Genomic DNA, 21,239 nt, shown 5'->3' with positions numbered 1-21,239 from the left:
TAACATGTTTATATTTAAAACAAACATTGCTAATGAAATAATACGATCTGGATACCAGCTCCTCCACTCAGACTGGATTTGTTATATTTAAAAAAAAATAATTGAATTCTTTTTCTTCTAATAATTATATTTGAATTTAATTTTTTTTAATTTTAATCACTTAAACATCCTGAATCACAGGGATTCACTGAAATATATGTCACATTATTATAACCCTTATTATGAATTATTCACAGTAATTACTGAGTTGTTGCAAACTGTATTATGAAATTTACAGTACCAGAACGTCTAGTGATGACTGTTTTACTCTTTGGATGTCCTTAAAATAAGTAATAATCACCAGATTGCAAAAAACATGCAATTACATAATTATTAAAATTCAGATTTCTGGCACAAAGCTTGTGGTCTCCTACGTCCAATACTTTCAGTTTACAGGAAACTGACCTAAATAACCTGTAGTGTTGTTTTAGAGTCATTATATCTGATTGGGTCAATGCAAGTGCCTCTGTCAGGACCGTGTACAAGAATGTTTTGTTTCCAGATCATTAACTTGATTTGGAGCCTTTTCAGGTACAGGGTATTCACAGAAGGCCATGTTTTGAACTTAGTAAATCTGGAGTAACTCTGTTGACTTCAGTAAAATTACCCTAGATTTACATGGTGTTCCTGAGGGCATGTACAGTAACTCCTCACTTAACGTTGTAGTTATGTTCCTGAAAAATGTGACTTTAAGCGAAACGATGTTAAACGAATCCAATTTCCCCATAAGAATTAATGTAAATGAGGGGGTTAGGTTCTAGGGAAATTTTTTTGCACCAGACACACACACACACACACACACACACAGAGTATACGTTTTAAACAAACAATTTGATACACAGTGATGATGATTGTGAAGCTTGGTTGAGGTGGAGGAGTCGGAGAGTGGGATATTTCCCTTACTGCTAAATGATGAACTAGCAATTGGCTGATCCCTCAAGGGTTAACTCTCTCACTCTACAAGGCATCAGGAATGGAGAGAGAGATGTGCATTTCCCCTTTAAGTACACTGCCTTGTTAATTAGATCAGCTTGCTGAGACCACAGCTGCTGCAAGCTGTCTCCGTCCTGAGCCCTAGTGTGTCCCCCCTGCTCTATGGAAGATGGGGTAAGCGGGGTGCAGGAGCAGGGGGGGACACCCTGACATTAGCCCCACTCTTCCTTCCCTCCCCCCTGCACAGCAAGCAGGAGTCTTAGGTAGCAGCTCTAACAGAGGGCAGGAGCAACACATGGCAGTGTGGGGAGGGACAGCTGCAATTACTAGCCTGCTGGGCAGCTGCTGCACAGGGAACTTAGGGAAGCGGGGAGCTGATAGGGGGGCTGCTGGTCCACCCTGGTTACAAGCCCCCACCAGCTAGCTGCAAGGGGCTGCTCTTCCTGCAAGCAGTAGACAAAGCAGGCGGCTGCCAAACGACGTTAGAAGGGAGCATTACACAACTTTAAACAAGCATGTTCCCTAATTGATCAGCAACAAAACAACGTTAACTGGGACGACTTTAAGTGAGAAGTTACTGTATACATAAACATTTAGGTCTGGTCTATGCTACAGACCTATATCTGTATAACTACTTTGCTCAGGAGTATGAAAAATTCATACCTCTGAGTGATGTAGTTATACTGACCTAACCCCCTGTGTAGACAGTGATACATCAGCGGGAGAGCTTCTCCTGCCAACATAGCTATCACCTTTCGGGGAGGTGAATTAACTATGTGGGTGGGAGAGAGCTCTCCCATTGGGCTAGAGCATCTACATTAAAGTGCTACAGCGGTGCAGTTGCACCAGTGCAGCGTTTTAAGTGTAGAAGTACCCTCAATTTGCAGCAAGAGGGGTTGTGAATCTGCCTTGCACTAGCCTGATATGCACTGTCTGTGTGGACCTGCTGATGTTAATGCACTTTGATCTAGTCCTCTTTGGGATGGGAGTAGATCAAAGTTCATTAATGAACTATTAAAGCACATCAGCGGGGTCCACACAGACAGCTAGTGCATGGTAGGCTAGTATTGGGTAGATTCACACCCTAACTTGCCTAACTGTTCATATAAACGAGCCCTAACATCAGAGTCTGGACCAGATCCTGCTGTCAGTTGCACCAGTGTAAATTTTGAATAACCCCATTGAAATCAGTGTAGTTACTCTGGATTTACACTGGTAAAACTATTATCAGTTAAGAGAAACTCATATCCAAGCATCTGTGAAGTGGCAAATATTTTTCATTGGTAAATCCAGTGGCGGGTTAGCCGCTGGGCAAAGGGGTCCATGCCTGGGGCCCCGGCCAATTGGGGGGCCCTGGAAAAATGGGAACCCCCGTGCCACGACCCCCTCTGCCCACCCAGCACTCCAGCCAGGCTGTGGGGATGAGGCGCGGGGGCTTGCCCTGCTCTGCCCACCCACCCCCCAACCAGAGCAACAGGTGGGTGGAGAGGGACAAGCCCCCACACCCTGACCCCATTTCCCTGGAAGGAGTGCTGGGGCAGGCGGGGGACAGCAAGCGCAAGGCTGAGGGGCCCCTAGGTAAAGTAAATGTTATCCATAGTTCCTCCGTTTCTCCCATGTGCATTTAAGTGCATTGGTTAATGTTTTGCTTCCATTCCACTGATGTGGGAACAAAAACTGTGAATTTATTAACATAATATGGTTCAATGTTTGCGGTCTCAATGTGACGTACAACTGTTTCACCCTGTTATGTAGTGGCAGGGCCCAGCCATTCTTGGCAGTCAACAGTTTAACCGAGCCAGGTCTTTTGTCCTTGGTTTAGTGCCCAGGTGGAACTAACATGTGTATGCCCATGACACCTGTACATGTGCTTTAGCATGCGACTTCCAGCCTGCCTTTGTATTTCATTTGGTCAGTCTCCCGCCCAGTGGCAGAATAAATTTCTTTCCTCACCTCCACAGTGTAACCACGAGACAGCCCTGGGTGGTGAATGCTTGAAAATGGAGTAGAATTCAGCAATATCAGTCGTAGCATCTGAAATATCAAGAACCAGCAAACTCTGCAAGAAACGCTTCTAAAAATTGAGAGCTCTTTCTCTAGTGAATGGATGTATCAGTTTACATTACACTAAGATACAATATAGCAAAAATAATGTTAACATCCTAAACTCCCAAAGCCTTAGAAGTTCTCCTGTCTAGCTTGGGATTTCCTGTGCTGTAGGACAAATGTCATTAATATCAATGAACATCTGTTATAAAGAGGCTCCTTTTGTGCAAATGGCAGTTAGGGTTTGAAGGCTGCCTAGTAAATGATAAACCTTTGAGAGAACACGACTCTTGGTTCCAAGGTAAATGCATGGGGCCACCTGATGATAGTACAATCTGTTCCTCAGATTTCAATATCTTCCTTCTGTCTCAAACCATTCCAGTCTGTGTTTGGCTTCCCCAGTACCAAAAGACAGCAGCCATGTAAGGCTCCACCTGTTTGTGAACTTTTTTAACAGGCAATGAAGTTGTTTCAGATCTTGAATATACAAAACCAAAGGTTTATCTTATAAATTAAAAATGGGATGCTCATTGACAATTTTTTATAGCCAGTAGTATAAAACAGCCTGAGGTGATACCTCTTAAAAATTATATATATAAAATGAAAATACAAACAGTCCTCGACAATTAGAGGCACACACTGGAAAGTGTGTATATACTATATATATAAGCAGAGCTGCTAAGACCATGCTTTATATATAGGTACTGTATAAATGCATCCAAAGATCTCAGTTTTCAGGTACTCCTGAGCTGAGTACCACACCTGAGGGAGCATCTTTCCACCCTCTTCTCCAGTACTAATTCTGGGACCATCTGGGGGGCCATTTTGGCCCTTGGCATAAATTAAAGCATCCTCGGTGCTGGTCTAACTTACAGCTACAGGAATGGCTCTATATGGGCTGTTCCATTGGTCTGAGATTGTCAGAGTTCATCATGCACTCACTGCACCCTGACATGCCATCAGGAGGGACTGGCAATAAAGAAAGTGAGAACACAATATGGGTTCTAGAAAGCATGTTCTGAAGAGTCAAGCCTAACAACAAGCAGGAAGTCTGTAAAGAAGGGTGAACACAATATGATGACTGAATTAAGTGCAGCTTTTTTTTTTCCTGGTCCTGATTCTCCTCTCACTTGCACCAGTTTTACACTGGTGTTGCTCCATTGACTTCAGTAGAGTTACTCTGGATTTATATTGATGTGGGTAGGGAATTAAGTGTCCTGAATACAAATGTGGGCATTTGCCATGAAACTGAGTTGCTGGTGGACATGGTTTTCAAAAAGTATAACTGAGAAGAGGTGGCATCGAAGATTAAAAAGACCTATTAAACAATGCAGAACAAAGACCCATTAACTATGTAGGATTATTCCCTGCAGTGTATTTTCAGGTGCATTATCTAGTTTAGTTTTAAAAGTCTCAAGCAAAGGAGCATTAGAGTACAACACACAAGCATCAGTATCAGCAATGAAAATTAAGGAGCAAACTGATATGATTCAAAAACATTGCTCAATAAGTAAGGGAAGAGGGAACATCCACCAGTACTGGTAACAAGTCGCCAGAGATGAAAAAGTTCAAGTGTCAAATCCTGCTCACCTCACTCATGTAAAATTCCTATAGACTTCAATGCCTGTTTTGTGTGAGTGAAGTTTGGGCCCCAGGAAGACAACTGAAAAAGAGATGAAGAAAATGTGAAGGAGCTGTGTGAGTGGCTTGGGTCAAACAGGAGACACCAGACTGTTTAAAAAAAGAAAAACACCTCTAGAACTTCCGGGTAACTTGATTCCAATGAACTGAGATCAGAGGAAGCAAAATTCAGTGATGCAGTGTGTAAAATATATAGAATTAGTTGCCTGGATCTACGGTATATGGTGTTTTTGTTAGTAAAACTGGAGGTATATTTACTAAAGCTACCGTAGCTCCTCATATTTTCATGCTGTTGTGTTCCTCAAATTCTATCTGTGGATGTCAGTAGGGATTTAACAGCAACTTTTGTCAGAAGGTTCTTTCTTTGATTAAAATTAAAGGGAGGCAGGCAGGTTTGTTTACTGCTCAACAGCACCCTATCTAAGTGTCCCTCCCCCATTTTCTTCTCTAAAAGTAATCTGTTGGCACATCTAGGCAGAAAAATGACCCTAATCTAAAGATTAATAGAGCAATGTGTGAATGTGTCCAATGATGTACATGAGACTTGAATTTTTCTGTCTCTGTATGCACTGAGTTGTCTCTTATCAGTGAATATCTAGATCTTAAAAACTAAGATTATTATTGAAGAGGGCAGTAGGCAATTTAGGAAGTGCACTGTCTTTGTATGACAGAAGCTTTGCAGCTAAGCACAGTAATTTATGTTGATAAATTGCAGCTGTCGGAATGTCTAGATCACTTCATGGAATGTATTTCCTAGTTCACATTTCTAGTTCATGTGTTAAAGGCTAGTGGTTTGGGCTTTTTTTCCCCCCTCCTCTCCTTAACTTCCTCAGAAAGTAATACCAGGCTTTCATAGTGCCCTTCAAATTGGCACAGCATAACTAGGGTCAAATTAACTCCATTTTCTTTTAATGTGTGAAAGAAAACAACTGCTGCTCTCTGGAACAAAGTTGTGCTAAAACGGGAGAGACAACTTGATTTCCAGATTCACTGGTTTTTGAACCCCAATCCTTTCTTAGCAAATGCCCTTCAGTTTCAGAGCCATGGGCTTCTTAACTGTGCATGTCAAAATGTATAGCCATTTGGCTCAGACAAGACATATCTAAGTGAAGCAAGTGTCCTTCATTTATTCAAGAGACGGGCGGGGAGGGAATTGCCATAATCACCATAAGGAAAACGGCTGTTGGGGAAAAGAGAATAGTTTTAGACCCCACAATTATTGGTTTGTTTCACCATTATTTAGAGGATCAATAAAGAGCTTAAGTCAAAATAGGTTTTTAAATAATTAAGGATTAGAGGCACTGGTGGTTCCAGATATTCTGAAGTCCTGTAGATGTAAGATCATCTTCACTCCCCTGGCCCTTTTTGCTTAAATCCTCGTAAACTCCATATTTTTAACTCCATCCTTTTTCGCTACACCATCATGTCCCTTTTCAAAACCTGGATCTAATACTGGTTGGGGTCTCAATTCAGCAAAACACTCGGACATGTACTATCCTATCAATGTTAATAGGATTTCTACATTTACTTAGCTTTAAGCACATGCTTAAGTGCTTTGCTAAATCGTGGGCTAAAGGAAAGAGCAGTTAGCTGACCCAACAAGGCTAGGTCCAAACTGAGTGTGACTTGATCCTAAAGATATGCCTGAGCCCTTCAGGGTTGCAACTGAACTCCAAAGAGCTGTTTCACTTCAGTGTTTTGCTACATCCCATTGCAGTGGTCACACTCTACTTGCTTCAAAGTTTTTATTGGCTGAAAGAGATTTCTTATACATATGAATGGGGAATACTAATAGAAATGGCAGGAACTTTCAAACCTGTAGAAAGTTTGACCCTGATATTGAGATGGGGACCACTTCTGTAAAGTTTTAGGGGCAGTTACATCCAGCATTTTGGTTTGGGAGCATCTCAAATTAATCTGTTAGTGGAGGAGATTTTATTTATAATAATAATAATATCTAGCTCTTAAACAGTGTTTTTCCACCATATATCTCAAAGGGCTTTTCCGAGGATGTCAGTATCATTATCCCTATTTTACAGATGGGGGAATTGATGCACAAAGATATGACCTGACTTGCCAAAGGCAATCCAGCAGGCCGGTGGCAGAGGTCAGAATAAAACCTAAGTCTCCTGAGTCCCAGTTCAGTGCTCTGGCTACATTGCCTCATGATGACTACGAGAGCACTCCTAAAATAGTGTGTATGAATGTTGTATCAAGCAGTGTACTGTAGCATATTGTCCAATGCTTTATTTATGTGCACCTGGATACCTGAGTTGGTAGTGCATGAAAATTTTAATCTGAGGGTCCAGAATTCAATCCTTGTTCCTGGACCAAATGATTTCTGCACTGGCATTGTGACAGTTACCACAGAAGACCTTTTCTAAAGCTATAGTTACACTACAGAGCCTATGCCTGCATAGGCCTCTACTGTAGATGCAGCATATGCGGACAGAAGGAGATTGCCCATATAGAAACATCACCTCCCTGAGTGACATTAGCTACGTTGACAGAAGCCCTCTCCTGTTGGCAGAGCTGCATCTACAGTGGGAGGTTTGTCAGCAATAGCGGTCAGCTAGGCAGTGTGGTGTTTCCACGCCTCTGACCGACGTAAGTATGATAGTATAAGTTTTAAGACCAGGCCCTACACTAGCTTGTGTGGTTGAAATATACTCAGATGTGCATATACGTACAATGGAAGGAAATGTACAGTGCTATCACCTTAATAGCGAGGCAGTTCCTTGAGGCTGACTGCAGGCTTGGCAGCTTCCTATGGAAAGCTTGTAGAACTCATCATTCCAAATAGCAGCAGAGGTGGAGGTTTCAGGTATGACTACTGCCACTTTAAAAGTTGGTGTTTTATGTAAAAATAAATCCCTGAACATCAGATCCAGCTATAGTATACATTCAAATAAGTCCAATTCCCATTAACATCTTTTTTTCTGTCTCTGGTCTTTTCATTAGCAATATTTTGTAATAGCATTCTTCTCTCCCACTGCACCCCCCTTTCTGAAAACAAATACTACAAGATGCTGCACTATTGGTTCAGATTATTGCAGTTTACTGAAGTTTTACTGTAATGTTTTCTGATTTCACTATCATTTTCCAACTCCCCAAGTTTTTTTTTAAAGGCAAAATAAAATCAACAACAAAAAACCCCCAAAGCTTTGAAAGCACCATGTTTTAGAGTAGCAGATTTTGCACAAAGGGTGTATTTTTCATTTTTCATACAAAAATGAGTGATGGAAGAATTTTCTGCTCTTGGACCTTGAAACCCATAACATAACTGCAAAAACACCAGTAATACACAGTGCACCTCAGTCTAGTGTATTTTATCAGCCTAATTGTTTTATTTAATAAAAATTCATAATTGGATTTCCGGTGTGAGAGGAGAGTCAGGGCCTGAGGTGCCTGGGAGTGTACCATACCAGTCTAAGTTAAGGTAGGATTAGGCTCTGAGGTTTCTGTTCTCATTGCAATGCCCAATAACACTGAGGGGAGGGAAGTGCATTGATAGTTTCCTAAATATATTAAATATTTCCATTTGGGGAAAATCAGGTTTAAAAAAGCCCCACAATATTCACCTGAAAAACATTTTTATCGCACTACACTTATGTCAGTTTAACTGATTTTAGTGTCTAGAATAAACAGCAACTCACTCTTATGTCTTCCAGTGCAGACATGATGTTGTAATGAGGAATCTTTTATTTTTCAGTTCTTCCCAGACCACCTCTTACTGTTCTAACTCATTCTCCACCCCCCCTTTTGCTGTCAGTCACTGTCACATTACTTTGCACTATGTGCATCAAGAAGAGCAATTCCTTCCATCAAGTAATACTGTTCTAAAGATGCCTCCCTGGAAGCTAGACAGATTGTGTGAGGAGTTTGGGAAAGAGTAAGCTGGACAATAGCAGAGGTCCTTGACACAGCTCTGAGCTGCCAATCTCTCATGCATGTGTTCACACAGAGCGATATATAGGGCATGCCCCTAGGGCCAGAATCCTGTCTGTCAGCTCAGAGAGCAGGCCTCCTCTCCACACCATTAATCACAGTGAGGGGGAGGGAAATGGTTCATTACACTGTGTCAATGATATTGTCTGTTCTCTGTTCTACAAATTAAGCAGGTCATCTCCTTGTTGCATTCAGCCTCTGCTGACTTGATGTCTGGGATTCAGGAGAGAGAATGAAAATCCTATGGGGGTTTACCTATGGTTATCTCAGGCAAAAGAGATCAGCTAGTGAATTGCATCAAGTGAGCAGACTTCCCAAATGTCATTTTCCCTTCTGACTGTCAAATCTACGGCTGCCTTTTGCCTCCTGCCCCAAATTGATGGGTTTTAGCAATATCCTAGCAAGTCCATCTCCTTGTCTAAACAAGGGACTGTCCTAGTGTACAACATTAGCATTAAGCTCCTAGGTCCATTTCCAACATAATATACTTTGAATTTCTGTAAATCATTCTTTGAAGCTGATTGACTCTAGACTTGTTATCAGAGTAACAATTTTATGCAGAGTTCCCACCTTCTTTAAAGGTCCTTGCCCTTTGCCCAAGAATCAGCTGACTATTTATGGATACACATTCAAAGTAGCATGCAGAGATTTATCCACCTGGCTTCCACTGACATTAAAACCATCATGTTGCTACGTTTTTGCACATCACTTTCAAATTTTACAATTTATTGCTCTCCTCTCCACTTACATGCCCCAGAATGAACTCCTTAGAATAAAGCTTATGTATAACCTGATTTCATTCTTGCATATAAGGTCACATTCTCATGCGGTGTAGTGATATCACTACACACGCATGGGCTCACCTCTCTATCTCAGCTCAAAACAAAATTTGTATTAGACTCGGTGATTCTTTCTGGAACCTCAGGACCTGCTGCATAACCTTTCCTAAAGCTTCTCACCATTAAGGCTTTTATCATGCACCCCACAAGTATATCCTACCACACCTTCCATGTGGCTGGTGTGGAGAGCCCCTGCCAAGTCCTTCCTTTGACCCTGTATTTCCTTCTGTGACCATCTGTTGCGTTACCCTCACTTTCAGCTGAGGCCTTGAAATGGTGCTCTGGGTCATACATGTGTCTCGGGAGCAGTGCCCTGTTACAAGGGGATGTCCCCAACTTTTTCATAACAAGGGAGCCCCAACTAGATAATTTTTTTTTTTAGAATTTCCCATTTAGTGCTAAAATGATTGATGCCACCTTTATGGGAAAGCCTTAAAATAGTCTTCAAATCTCCTCAGTACCTCGATGTGCTGAAGTGGCTGTTCCTCTCAATGAGTCTGAAATTCAAGATTATGCAGGATCATACTTTCCCCTCAGAAGAGGAATCAGAATCTCTTGGTTAAAGCTCTCCCTCATCTCAGGAACAAGGAAAGGAGCATCACACTGTCTTCATGAAGACACAAAGGCAAGATTCAGACCATAAATTAGACAAAACCTAAGCAAAAGTCCAAGCTCCTGAACATGTCAATCAAAACTAAAGACTCCAATTTGTGGAAATAAGACACACTATCCAAAAGCCATAGCAACCATCAAGGAAATCAGACAAGGGATACATTTAATCAAGGATTTCTAAATCACAGTCTGAAATATCTCTGATCTTATACTTCTATCAGACCAAAGGGGACATTAAGGTGGCGCAGGATTTTGTACTGAAACTGAAAGAAAATACAGAACATCTCCCAACAATTCTAGCTCTTCTAAGAAATCTAGTGAAAATCACAGGCCTGCAAAGGAAAACAAATCAGAAAACATAAAAGATACAGAAAGAGGAAATTTCTGAATCAAAAGAGCATGGAGCACGTGACTTATGAGGAGAGGCTGAGGGAACTGGGATTATTTAGTCTGCAGAAGAGAAGAATTGCGGGGGGAGGGTTGATAGTTGCTTTCAACTACCTGAAAGGGGGTTCCAAAGAGGATGGATCTAGACTGTTTTCAGTGGTAGCAGATGATAGAACAAGGAGTAATGGTCTCAGTTGCAGTGGGGGAGGTTTAGGTTAGATATTAGGAAAAACTTTTTCACTAGGAGGGTGGTGAAGCACTGGAATGGGTTACCTAGGGAGGTGGTAGAATCTCCTTCCTTACAGGTTTTTAAGGTCAGGCTTGACAAAGCCTTGGCTTGGATGCTTTAGTTGGGGATTGGTCCTGCTTTGAGCAGGAGGTTGGACTAGATGACCTCCTGAGGTCCCTTCCAATCCTGATATTCTAAGTGGTGGCGACCCAGAAATTTCATATTTGCATTGAATTCTATAATATTCATGCAATCAACAGCATCAACAATTCCCATGGAGATTCAGTTAAAGGAAGAAGCACATTTACCATTATTTGGGGACAAGTGCTATGAAGAATCAACAAAAAAGTTCTTTGTCAGGCACTTAGTCTTCTTTTTGGTCTCCAAAAGTTATAGAGGTACCTGAGCAGTGCTAGACCTAAAACAACAAACAAATGTGTTTCTGGATGGAAATATTAGACTAGCTTAATAGCTATTCCATCCGGAGAGTTCTGGATCTAAAGGAATCCTATCTTCATAAGCAAATAAGCTTTGCCAATCAGAGATATGAGCTTTGTTAGCAGTAGAGATGATGGGGGAAAGATTATGGGTTTTTTTCCCCATTAAAAATTTCCACAAAAATGAAGACTTTTTTTGTCCTCGTCTTGTTTTTTTCAACTTTTGTGGGTAGGTACTTAGAAAGATTGATTGATTGAAAACTACAAAAATCTTTCTGATGACCTCCAATCTCCCAAAACAAAACCAGACATTTTTAATGGAAATTTCACTTTGGATTAAAAAGGTTTTCCACAGAAAATTTTCAACTAATTCTACTTACTAGTACAAATCTATTCCATCTGGTGTAACAAGATCCTCAAGAAATTTGTCAAGTGGGCAGTCATCTCCATGTGAGAGACAAGCAAATCCAGGCAAATTCAAAACAAAAAGCTAGGGAAACACCAGGATCCAAATCCAGACTTAAAGAACAGATTCATAATAATCAGAAGAACCCAGCACAGAAAGTCTAATCTTTGAGGCTATGGATAAACAGAAGAAATAGCCTCAGGAAAGACAACAACAGATAGTTAGTTACAATGAACCATGACAACTGTCCCATTCAACAACTACTCCAATCTATGACTTCTACTGAGCTGCTTGAGATGGACATCTCTTGTATAGAAATCTTCACCTTGGCAAGATTATATGAGAGTGCTACAAACTTATTGCTCAAGGACACCCTGCAAAAGCATAAAGAAAACAAAAATAGGTTTACAGGTAGTGAAGCGGACTACTAGCCGAAATAGGAAAGAATTTTCTCTCAAGGGAGGAATCTGATGGAACAAGACAAGTGTGTGATCATCTGCAATATGAGCTCGTATTGCTTCCAGAATAAATCAGATTCAGTGATGCTCAGACGAAAGTCGAAGACCACCTAAAGAAGAAACATATCTTGCTCATGACTCACCTCATTGTGGTAGTGTAATACATAAATCAACAAGGAGGAACAATATGTTTAAGGAAGCCAAAAGCAGATTCTATTTTTCAGTAGACACAGAATATTGTGCATACATCATTCTGTCCCAGGTCTGAGCATGAGAAATCTCTAGGTTATGACAGATAACGCATAAAATGCTGGCATTTTCCAGACCACTAGCCAAGTCAATGCTTAGAAAGAAAGTATGCATATCTTTACAGTATCCAAAAAGTCAAACCTCTATTGTGAATACATGTTCAGGTCTGGCTCATTTTAAAACAGCTGGATTTGACTTGTCATGAAAATGCCCAACAATCACTATACATTGTGCCAGGTTCAGTCTTTAGATATGTACATCACTGCGTGCCTTGTAAAACACTTCTGCTTGTGCAATAACTAATTTTACTCAAATTGTGGTGATGGGGATATCGGAGAGTAGGATTACACGCCTATGCTATTTTCCAGATTATTCTGTTAGGATGGCCCTGAATTCTTGCTGTGTTCTCATTGAATGTTCCTGTTGTAGATTAGAACATAGGGGACAAATGCAGGTGACATTATATCTCTAAAACTATCACTAAACACACCAGGTGAGGCATAGGAAGTACATTAAAACCACTCTTATGAAACCATGTGGTACCAGTCTAGTTCTGAGTGTCTTTTAAACCTCAAGATACAATAGGCTGGAATGTTCTTATCATTAGCTTAATTTAAAAGATGTGTGAAAACAAAAAAAATAAATTTAGAATTAATCACCCACACTAGCTATCTTCCCCATCGCCTGGAAATTTCAGATGGTATTAATACTTGCCCAGCTTTGCATCATCATTATCATCATCATCTCTTTTGTCTGTGGCTTGTTTCCTTCTCATATTCCTGCCATATCTTTGAGAACTGCCTTAGTCTGCTATCTATGGCATCTTTGATTTAGAAGCTTTTTTACAGTGTAATATTTTCATCCTTCTGATGCTTTGAGGAAGGCATGACCTGAGTGCAGAATGAGTGCAGGAGCTCTCCATTGTTGTTTGTCTATAGAACTGATTGAAATTTGTTATTGAAAAGTAGTTTTGACAAAAAATGGCTTTTCATTTGAGAGAGTTGTTCACGGAAATTTATTTTCAACAATTTTTTTGAGATTTTTAATGAAAATCTGGAAATTGAAAACTGATGAAATCTTTAAACGTTTTAAGTTTAAAAAACTGAAAATGTTCAGGTTGTGTTTTCTCATTGAAAAAAAAACAAATAAAATATTTTCATGGGAAACTTTTCTGAAAACAAAAAAAATGGAAATTTCTTAATCAGCTCTAGTCGTTTATATTATGAGAGCTCCTAGCAGCCCCCATTGGATTTGAGGGCCCATTATGCTAGGCCGGGGTGCTCAAACTTCATTGCACCGTGACCCCCTTCTGACAACAAGAATTACCACACGATCCCAGGATGGGAGGCAGAAGCCTGAATCCACCTGAGCCCCGCAGCCCCGGGCGAGGGAGCCAAAGTCCAAGGGCTTCAGCCTCAGGATTGGGGCCCGTAACCTGAGCCCTGCCATCCAGGACTGAAGCCTGTGGGCTTCAGCTTTGGCCCTGGGTGGTGAGGCTTCCGCCCCAGCAAGTTTAAGCCAGCCCTGATGACGTCATTAAAAATGGGGTCCCGAACCTCTTTGGGGTCCCGACCTACAGTTTGAGAACCGCTCTGCTAGACAACGTACAAACATATGTAGGAGACTGTCCCTGCCCCATGAGGATTTATAATCCCAGCTATGACCATTTTCTATGTAGATTTAGGCATATTCTACTTGGTGGTTTTGTCAGGATGGATTGACTAATGTCTGTAAAGCAACAGGGAGTGCTATATAAATATCAAATATTTTATTAAGTGATACTGAAATCAGGGAGTGTTTATACACCGGGGCCAAAATAGGATACACCATTTCCAATCAGTGGAAATAAAATACTAAACACCTATCAATTTTTTAAAAATTTAAAATAAAACACTGAAAGGTGATTTCAGCAATTACTGATGTGTCTTTCCATCTGCTTCTCAAATGTTAGTGTTTGGTGTTGAGTAATATCTAGCTGAAAAAGACCAGAGATTTCAGGCAAGATGAGGCATGTCCCATGCTATAAATCAGATTCACTTGACAAGAATTCAGAACAGTCCTGAAAAGATACGCTTTGAGAGTGTATTTCCTTACTCTACAATTGCAGTTGTCGTCGTCTTTTAACCCCAAGTGCTGGAAATTAGTTGGTGTTGACAGAAATCCAGAGAAGGTATAATGTAGCTGATTTAGTCTCTTATTTTATTCCAATTGATGGCACTGCCTTTGTAGTTTGTATTCCTTCTGGTTTCCTCCAGTGTTCTTAAGATGGAGAGTGAAGGTTCTTTTTACTTCGCGTTAATGTTTAAGTTGAAAGCCAACACCAGGTCCTCCATATCCTAAAATTGTAGAGACCATCTACATCATTGTACTGCAGTGTTACTGTTGTAATTAATCTTGAACAACATATTTGAAGGTTGGACTACATGTAATCAGTTGCACTATTAAAACGTTAATGTCTTTGCAGAGTATACCAGTTCATTAATTTAGTAGTGCATCAAGCCTCTGTTTTTAAGGGTCAAGAGATTGCATCACATGACTTGGTCGGTATCTAATACAAAACTGCATGATTAATGCCGAGGCTTTTAATTTCACTCAGCCTAGTCAGAAATCTTGTTCTATGTTCTGGTCTCTGGAGGAAAATATATCCAGAACCACTGAATCCTTAACGATAACAGGCCCATGAGTATGTGACACATTTCTGAATTCAGAGATATTGCTAGGCCAATTTGCAAAAGGGAATCCCTCTCCCCCCCACCCCCATTCCCCAAAAAAAGAGTGGGGTGGGGAGAACTTCAAAGAAGATTACAGAGACTGAGAACTTTTTTTTTCAATTGAAAATTGTATTCACTGTGGGCTCTACTCACTATTGAAACCAATGTGAATTCACCAGAGTGCAAAACTGAGTTAAAGACCTCAACGTTGAGCTCAGTGCTAGAATAAAGATCTTTGCATTCAGTTCAGTTTAAGAGTAAGTTCCTTGGGACTTGGCTCTGTCTTAAAGCTGATAAATCCCCTCTCTTATTTACATCAAATAGAAACCCTTGGTATGTTGATAAAATAAACCAAAGAACGTACACAAACGAGACTAAGAAAAATCTCCCAATATATCTGAGCTATAAGCAATCTGAAGTACAAATTCATATACCAATACAGTTCATTTGTGTCCTTTCTAGAATTTGTAAGGCAATCAGCTGCTACAGTAATGGGTCACGCAGAAGATACCTAGAGCTCAGTGGCTCAATGGCTCAGCTGTTTACTGCCCCATCCAAATGCAAACATTCCCAAACTATCAAAAGCCATGCACATTTTGCTAGAGGGAAGGGAACCCATTAGCCTGGTATAAGCTTTGTTTAAGCCGTGGAAATAGCTATTGTACAATTAGATAAAAATCTGAGTCCACAGAAGTTAGAAAGAGAGAAGAAAGAGCCTATCCTAATTTGATACAGGATTGTTCCTTGTGGAATTTTTTCTAGAGTTTTATCAAGGGTGCTGTGGAATCCAAGGGACCCTCCACTGCTGAGCAGGCCTCTAAAATGCTCTCTTCATTGACACACAGGGCAGCTTATGCACACGCTGAAAAAAATGTATATTAACTACAGAGATAAGAACATAAGAACAATACTAGGTCAGACCAGTGGTCCATATGGCCCAGTGGGCAGTACCAGAGCTTCAGAGGGAATGTACAGAACAGGGCAATTTTGGAGAGATCCACCCTGGGCTTTCTCTCCTGGCTTCTGGCTGTCAGAGACTTGTAGTGATCATGAGCATACATTTTCATCCCCAACCATCTTGGTTAAAAGCCATTGATGGACCTATCCTCCATGAAGTTATTTAGTTCTGTTTTGAACCAGTTATACTTTTGGCCTTCACAACATCCCAGGGCAGTGAATTCCACAGGTTAATTGTACATTGTGTGGAAAAAGTACTTCCTCTTGTTTGTCATTGTATGAAATTTTAGTTTGTACTGACTTTGCTAGTGCTTTTAATGTAGGCTGTTGTAAAACTAGGCAAATATCTGAGTTGATGTATCCCCTGGAAGATCTCTGCATATCTCCAGGGATATGCATACCCCTGGTTGAGAACCAGTGCTCTATCAAATCCCCCCTTAGTCATCTTTTCTAAGCTGATCAGCCCTAATCTTTTTAGTCTTTCCTCATATAGAAGTTATTCCACACCCTTGATTATTTTTGTTGCACTTATCTGAACCTTTTCCAGTTCCACTATCTCTTTTTTTAGACGAAATGACCAGAACTAGGCAGTATTCAAGGGTTTGGACACACCATGGATTTATATAGATTCAACTCCCTGTATACATGCGGGCTTGGATTTTTCATTAGGACACACCTCTTCCCCACCTCAGTCCAGTTTTTGCTTTGAGGCCCTGACCTGCAATTGAGCACCCTCCACCTTCACTGAAGTTAAAGCATTGAAGGAGACACTCAGCACCTTGTAAAAGGGGGCCCTTGAAACCGTACCTACTTTGTATTGTAAAAAATAAAAATGTAGGAAGCAAGATTAATTCCATTTTATTTGAAAACAAAGTTTAATGATGTTTTGTGTAACCATTTGCAAGGTGGATGGCGACGTCATGGTATTTTCACATATGTTCTGTCACAATGTTGCCACATATGATATTACAGGATGACTTCATGCTGGAACCGTTACCAACCATCTCTGTTTAGTGCTGAAAACACTTGCTAATTTTGGACTTTGGAAGCCCTAACTTTGCAAAGCAGATGTTAAAGATATCAAGTTTGGCTGTATCAAAATGAAAACAGAGCAGAACATACAATTCTGTGACTCTTGTAAAAGCCTCACATTCCTTCCCTGCTTCCCAATGAATAATCTTTTATCGAGAAAAAAGCTGTACAGTGAGGCACATCCTGAAAGGTGATAGCTGTTTATCACTTCCATTCAAGTTAATGGGAGTTACTGGTGCTCAGCACCACTCAGAATTTAGGCTAATATATTTAGCTAAAATGTATTGATGCCCAGCCCTGCAACTTTTACGCATACCAGTAATGGCCAGTCCTGTAACATTTACTTATACAAATAGTTGCATTGACTTCAGTGGGAATAACCAGTTAATTGCAGGATCATGGGCTCGGTTGTTTTTTTTTTTAATCTTTGGGGTCTTGTGAAATTCCTTGCTGGGTTTTCTGGGTGCCCATAGACACTTTGCTGATTTTCTACAGAACAAGTTGGCAGTGGCTGCCACTCTATGAATGCCAACAATTTGTGTATGTTCACTATATTTTGCATCTGCAAGATTTTATATAAACAGACTGTCTTAAAATAAAAAGTTTCTGTAATGATTTTATAAATGAAATAGTGTAGATGTTAGATGTATACAGTGTGTTGCTAGTAGAAGGAATTTGTTTAATGTAAAGACCAAGTGATTAAAATTAAAAATAAAAAAACCTTGAAAGTTCACATGCAAATCTAAGGGGACATTTTGTAACAGAAATAATTGGCTTGGCCTCCTCCTTGGGGTGATATTATCTGTGTCTAATTGTTTTTATGAAGAAAGTGCAGTAATCTAAAATTCTAAGTAATAACGTAGTGGTTGTAGGAATAAAAATAATTACATATTGGAAGCTTAAAAACATCCCAGCCCAATGCTGCTAGAAAGGATAAAGGTAAACGTTGTCACTTTTCTATTAGACATATAATAGGCCTTATTTGTCATTCACCTGAGCTCAAAAATAGATCAGCTGCCAGAGAGAGCAAGGAGATGAGCATACACCTTGTGAGCTGTCTGCAGCAGATCAATGGATATTTTTAAAATAATAATAATGACCCCTTTAACAAGAATGGTTTAGACAAAAACGCAGCTGCTTCATTGATGATGATCTTGTGTGCATGAGGATGAATGCTCTAGTTTGTTCTTTTCATTTGCCTATGTAAATGCAATATCATATTTCCATAAACACTATAAAATTCTTGTACTAAATGGCAGTTTACTATTAAAATCTGCACAGTAGAGTTGTTTATTGTAAGGTTTAGTTTGAGCAAAGGCTGCTATGTATAATCGGAGCCAAATTTTGGCTGCTCTGGAATTTTGCATGTAGGGAGTCTTTTATCACCCCCTCCTCCGGCCCACTAACCGTAATGCGACAGGCTGCAGTCCTTGCATGCAATGACTAGCACTGCCAGCAGCATTGCAAATCCCAATAGGGGCATGTTTGGCTGGGTTGGAAATGTAGCTGGTGTCCATTTCCTTTGCACCTTGGCTAGTGCTGGAAGGCCAGTGCTTGAAGAAGGGCAGTGCACACTAACACTTGGAACAACAGCTGCCACGTCTGACTACATTCTTCCTAGTGCCAAGGGAGGTATTAAGAACATAGGAATTGCCATATGGGGTCAGACCAATGGTCGGTCTAGTCCAGCATCCTGTCCTCAACAGTGGTCAGTGTCAGATGTTTGAAGAAGAATCCCTGCAGTTGACAATTATGGGATAACCTGCTCCCAGGGAAAGCTTCTTCCTAAGCCACCTTAGTTGGAGGTTGGCTTATGATGCACAGGTTAAGTACTGGGTTTGTTTGCATTAATCCTAACGACTGTAGCCACCTGTTTGCTTTACTCATGATTAATTACTCCAGTCACTGCCACTGGGGTGCTGTGCTCCTGTCTCACCAAAACACCACAGGCTTGGAAGCATAATTGAGCCCTTTCCATGCACACATTAATCATATTTGCACATTGTCCCAGAGTGGCAGATCAACCTGGGTGTATCAGTGTAAGATACTGGAGATAGAGCTGAATTATTGTTGGAGACCATTGTAAGTATACGTGAGGATGAGGCCTACCTGTTTAAATTCAGATAAAACGCAGACCAGGAACTGGCTTCAGGTTGATGCCCTTATGCACATTCGATTCCCTCCACAGGCACAAGAGACCAGATGTTGAGCAGAGCCATGGTGGTTCTAGTGCATGGGGAGGCAGGCTGTGGAGCGGCCATGCATGGGAACTCTTTTTGTGCTGAGGGGCAGTGCTGCCTATGCAGATCCACTGGCCAACACCACTATGTGGGCTCTATAACAGCTGTGCTGGTTTCCTGCACCTGGCATGTGTGAGCAGAATTTCTTCTCTCCCAAGCTGTGCAATACCCATTTATTTAAGATTTGTACCCCAGTCCAGTCTGGCCTGTTATAAGGATTTTTTTCCATACAAACATATTACAAGTGAAAGGAATAAACAATACATTACAAAAGCTGGGAGCTTTCTATTATTAGGAAACATTTTTTAAATCTTGGCTCAATGGCTCATGTAGTGAACTTATGGAATGTCATGGGATAACACGGAAGGTCCTCTTATGGATTGGTAACTGGTTAAAAGATAGGAAACAAAGGGTAGGAATAAATGGTCAGTTTTCAGAATGGAGAGAGGTAAATAGTGATGTCCCCCAGGGATCTGTACTGGGTCTAGTCCTATTCAACATATTAATAAATGATCTGGAAAAAGGGGTAAACAGTGAGGTGGCAAAATTTACAGAAGATACAAAACTACTCAAGATAGTTAAGTCCCAGGCAGACTGTGAAGAGCTACAAAAGAATCTCTCAAAACTGGGTGACTGGGCAACAAAATGGCAGATGAAATTCAATGTTGATAAATGCAAAGTAATGCACATTGGAAAACATAATCCCAACCATATATATAAAATGACGGGATCTAAATTAGCTGTTAGCACTCAAGAAAGAGATCTTGGAGTCATTGTGGATAGTTCTCTGAAAACATCCAGTCAATGTGGAGCGGCAGTCAAAAAAGCTAACAGAATGTTGGGAATCATTAAGAAAGGGACAGATAAGAAGACAGAAAATATCATATTGCCTCTATATAAATCCATGGTGTGCTCACATCTTGAATACTGCTTGCAGATGTAGTCGCCCCATCTCAAAAAAGACATATTGGAATTGGAAAAGGTTCAGAAAAGGGCAACAAAAATTATTAGGGGTATGGAATGGCTGCCATATGAGGAGAGATTAATAAGACTGGGACTTTTCAGCTTGGAAAAGAGACGACTAAGGCGGATATGATAGAGGTTTATAAAATCATGACTGGTGTGGAAAAAGTAAATAAAGAAGTGTTATTTACATCTTCCCATAACACAAGGATTAGGGGTCACCAGATGGAATTAATAGGCAGCAGGTTTAAAACAAACAAAAGGAAGTATTTTTTCACACAACACACACACAACCTGTGGAACTCCTTGCCAGAGGATGTTATGAAGGCCAAGACTATAACAGGGTTCCAAAAAGAACTAGATAAGTTCATGGAGAATAGGTCCATCAATGGCTATTAGCCAGGATGGACAGGGATGGTGTCCTTAGCCTCTGTTTGCCAGAAGCTGGGAATGGGCAACAGGGGATGGATCACTTGATGATAACCTGTTCTGCTCATTCCCTGTGGAGCACCTGGCATTGGCCACTGTTGGAAGACAGGATACTGGGCTAGATGGACCTTTGGTCTGACCCAGTACAGCTGTTCTTATGTTCTCAATATGTAAGGCTATGGAGAGTTTTAACCAGTTTACAAAAGCTATTGTTTGTTTTTTCACACAAATTTTGGACCACTCAAGTATATGAAAATAACAATAAACTTAAGAAAACCCAAAACACTGTATTAGGTAGACATTTATATTAATAATAAATTAGGTTACGTATAAATGCAAGACTGTCTGTTAAAGTAAGGCAATGTAGTGGAAAATACACACATGAACATGCATTTATGTACATCAGTGCTCAAGTCCTAAATAAAGAAGTGCTGAAACTCTCTGGACCTGGCTCCCTGCTCTGGAAGGAGAGGTGGCCACTTGGTAACTTGGTCAGACCTGGGAGACCCCCAGACCTCACTTCCTGCTCTGGAAAACTGTGAAATTAATTTTTTGCATGGATTTTCATCCTTTTTTTATTTTTGTAATAAACACTGATAATTTCCTGGAAAATTTTAAACAAAATAAAAACCAAAAATGAAGGCCTTTTTAATAAGGCATAAGTCGGTGTGTAACATAAATCA

At 40.5% G+C, this 21,239-nt stretch overlaps 1 protein-coding gene across 12 annotated transcripts in view; it reads left to right on the top strand.

Moving 5' to 3' along the window:
- Positions 1 to 21,239, top strand: part of TPK1 (thiamin pyrophosphokinase 1) — a 476,657-nt gene that overhangs the window by 437,250 nt on the left and 18,168 nt on the right. Inside the window, exon 9 of one of the 12 annotated variants that reach the window (XM_039523065.1) lies at positions 2,934 to 3,007. The exons of the other annotated variants lie outside the window; for them this stretch is intronic. Coding sequence (XP_039378999.1) covers positions 2,934 to 2,938 — 5 coding nt within the window. The 3' untranslated portion in view covers positions 2,939 to 3,007. Of the gene's footprint in view, positions 1 to 2,933; positions 3,008 to 21,239 lie in introns of those variants that run through there. 12 annotated transcript variants of the gene reach the window in all.

Source organism: Mauremys reevesii, linkage group 2, assembly GCF_016161935.1.
Source record: "Mauremys reevesii isolate NIE-2019 linkage group 2, ASM1616193v1, whole genome shotgun sequence".
Classification (NCBI taxonomy): domain Eukaryota; kingdom Metazoa; phylum Chordata; order Testudines; family Geoemydidae; genus Mauremys; species Mauremys reevesii.
This window is presented reverse-complemented; position numbering and strand designations above follow the sequence as displayed.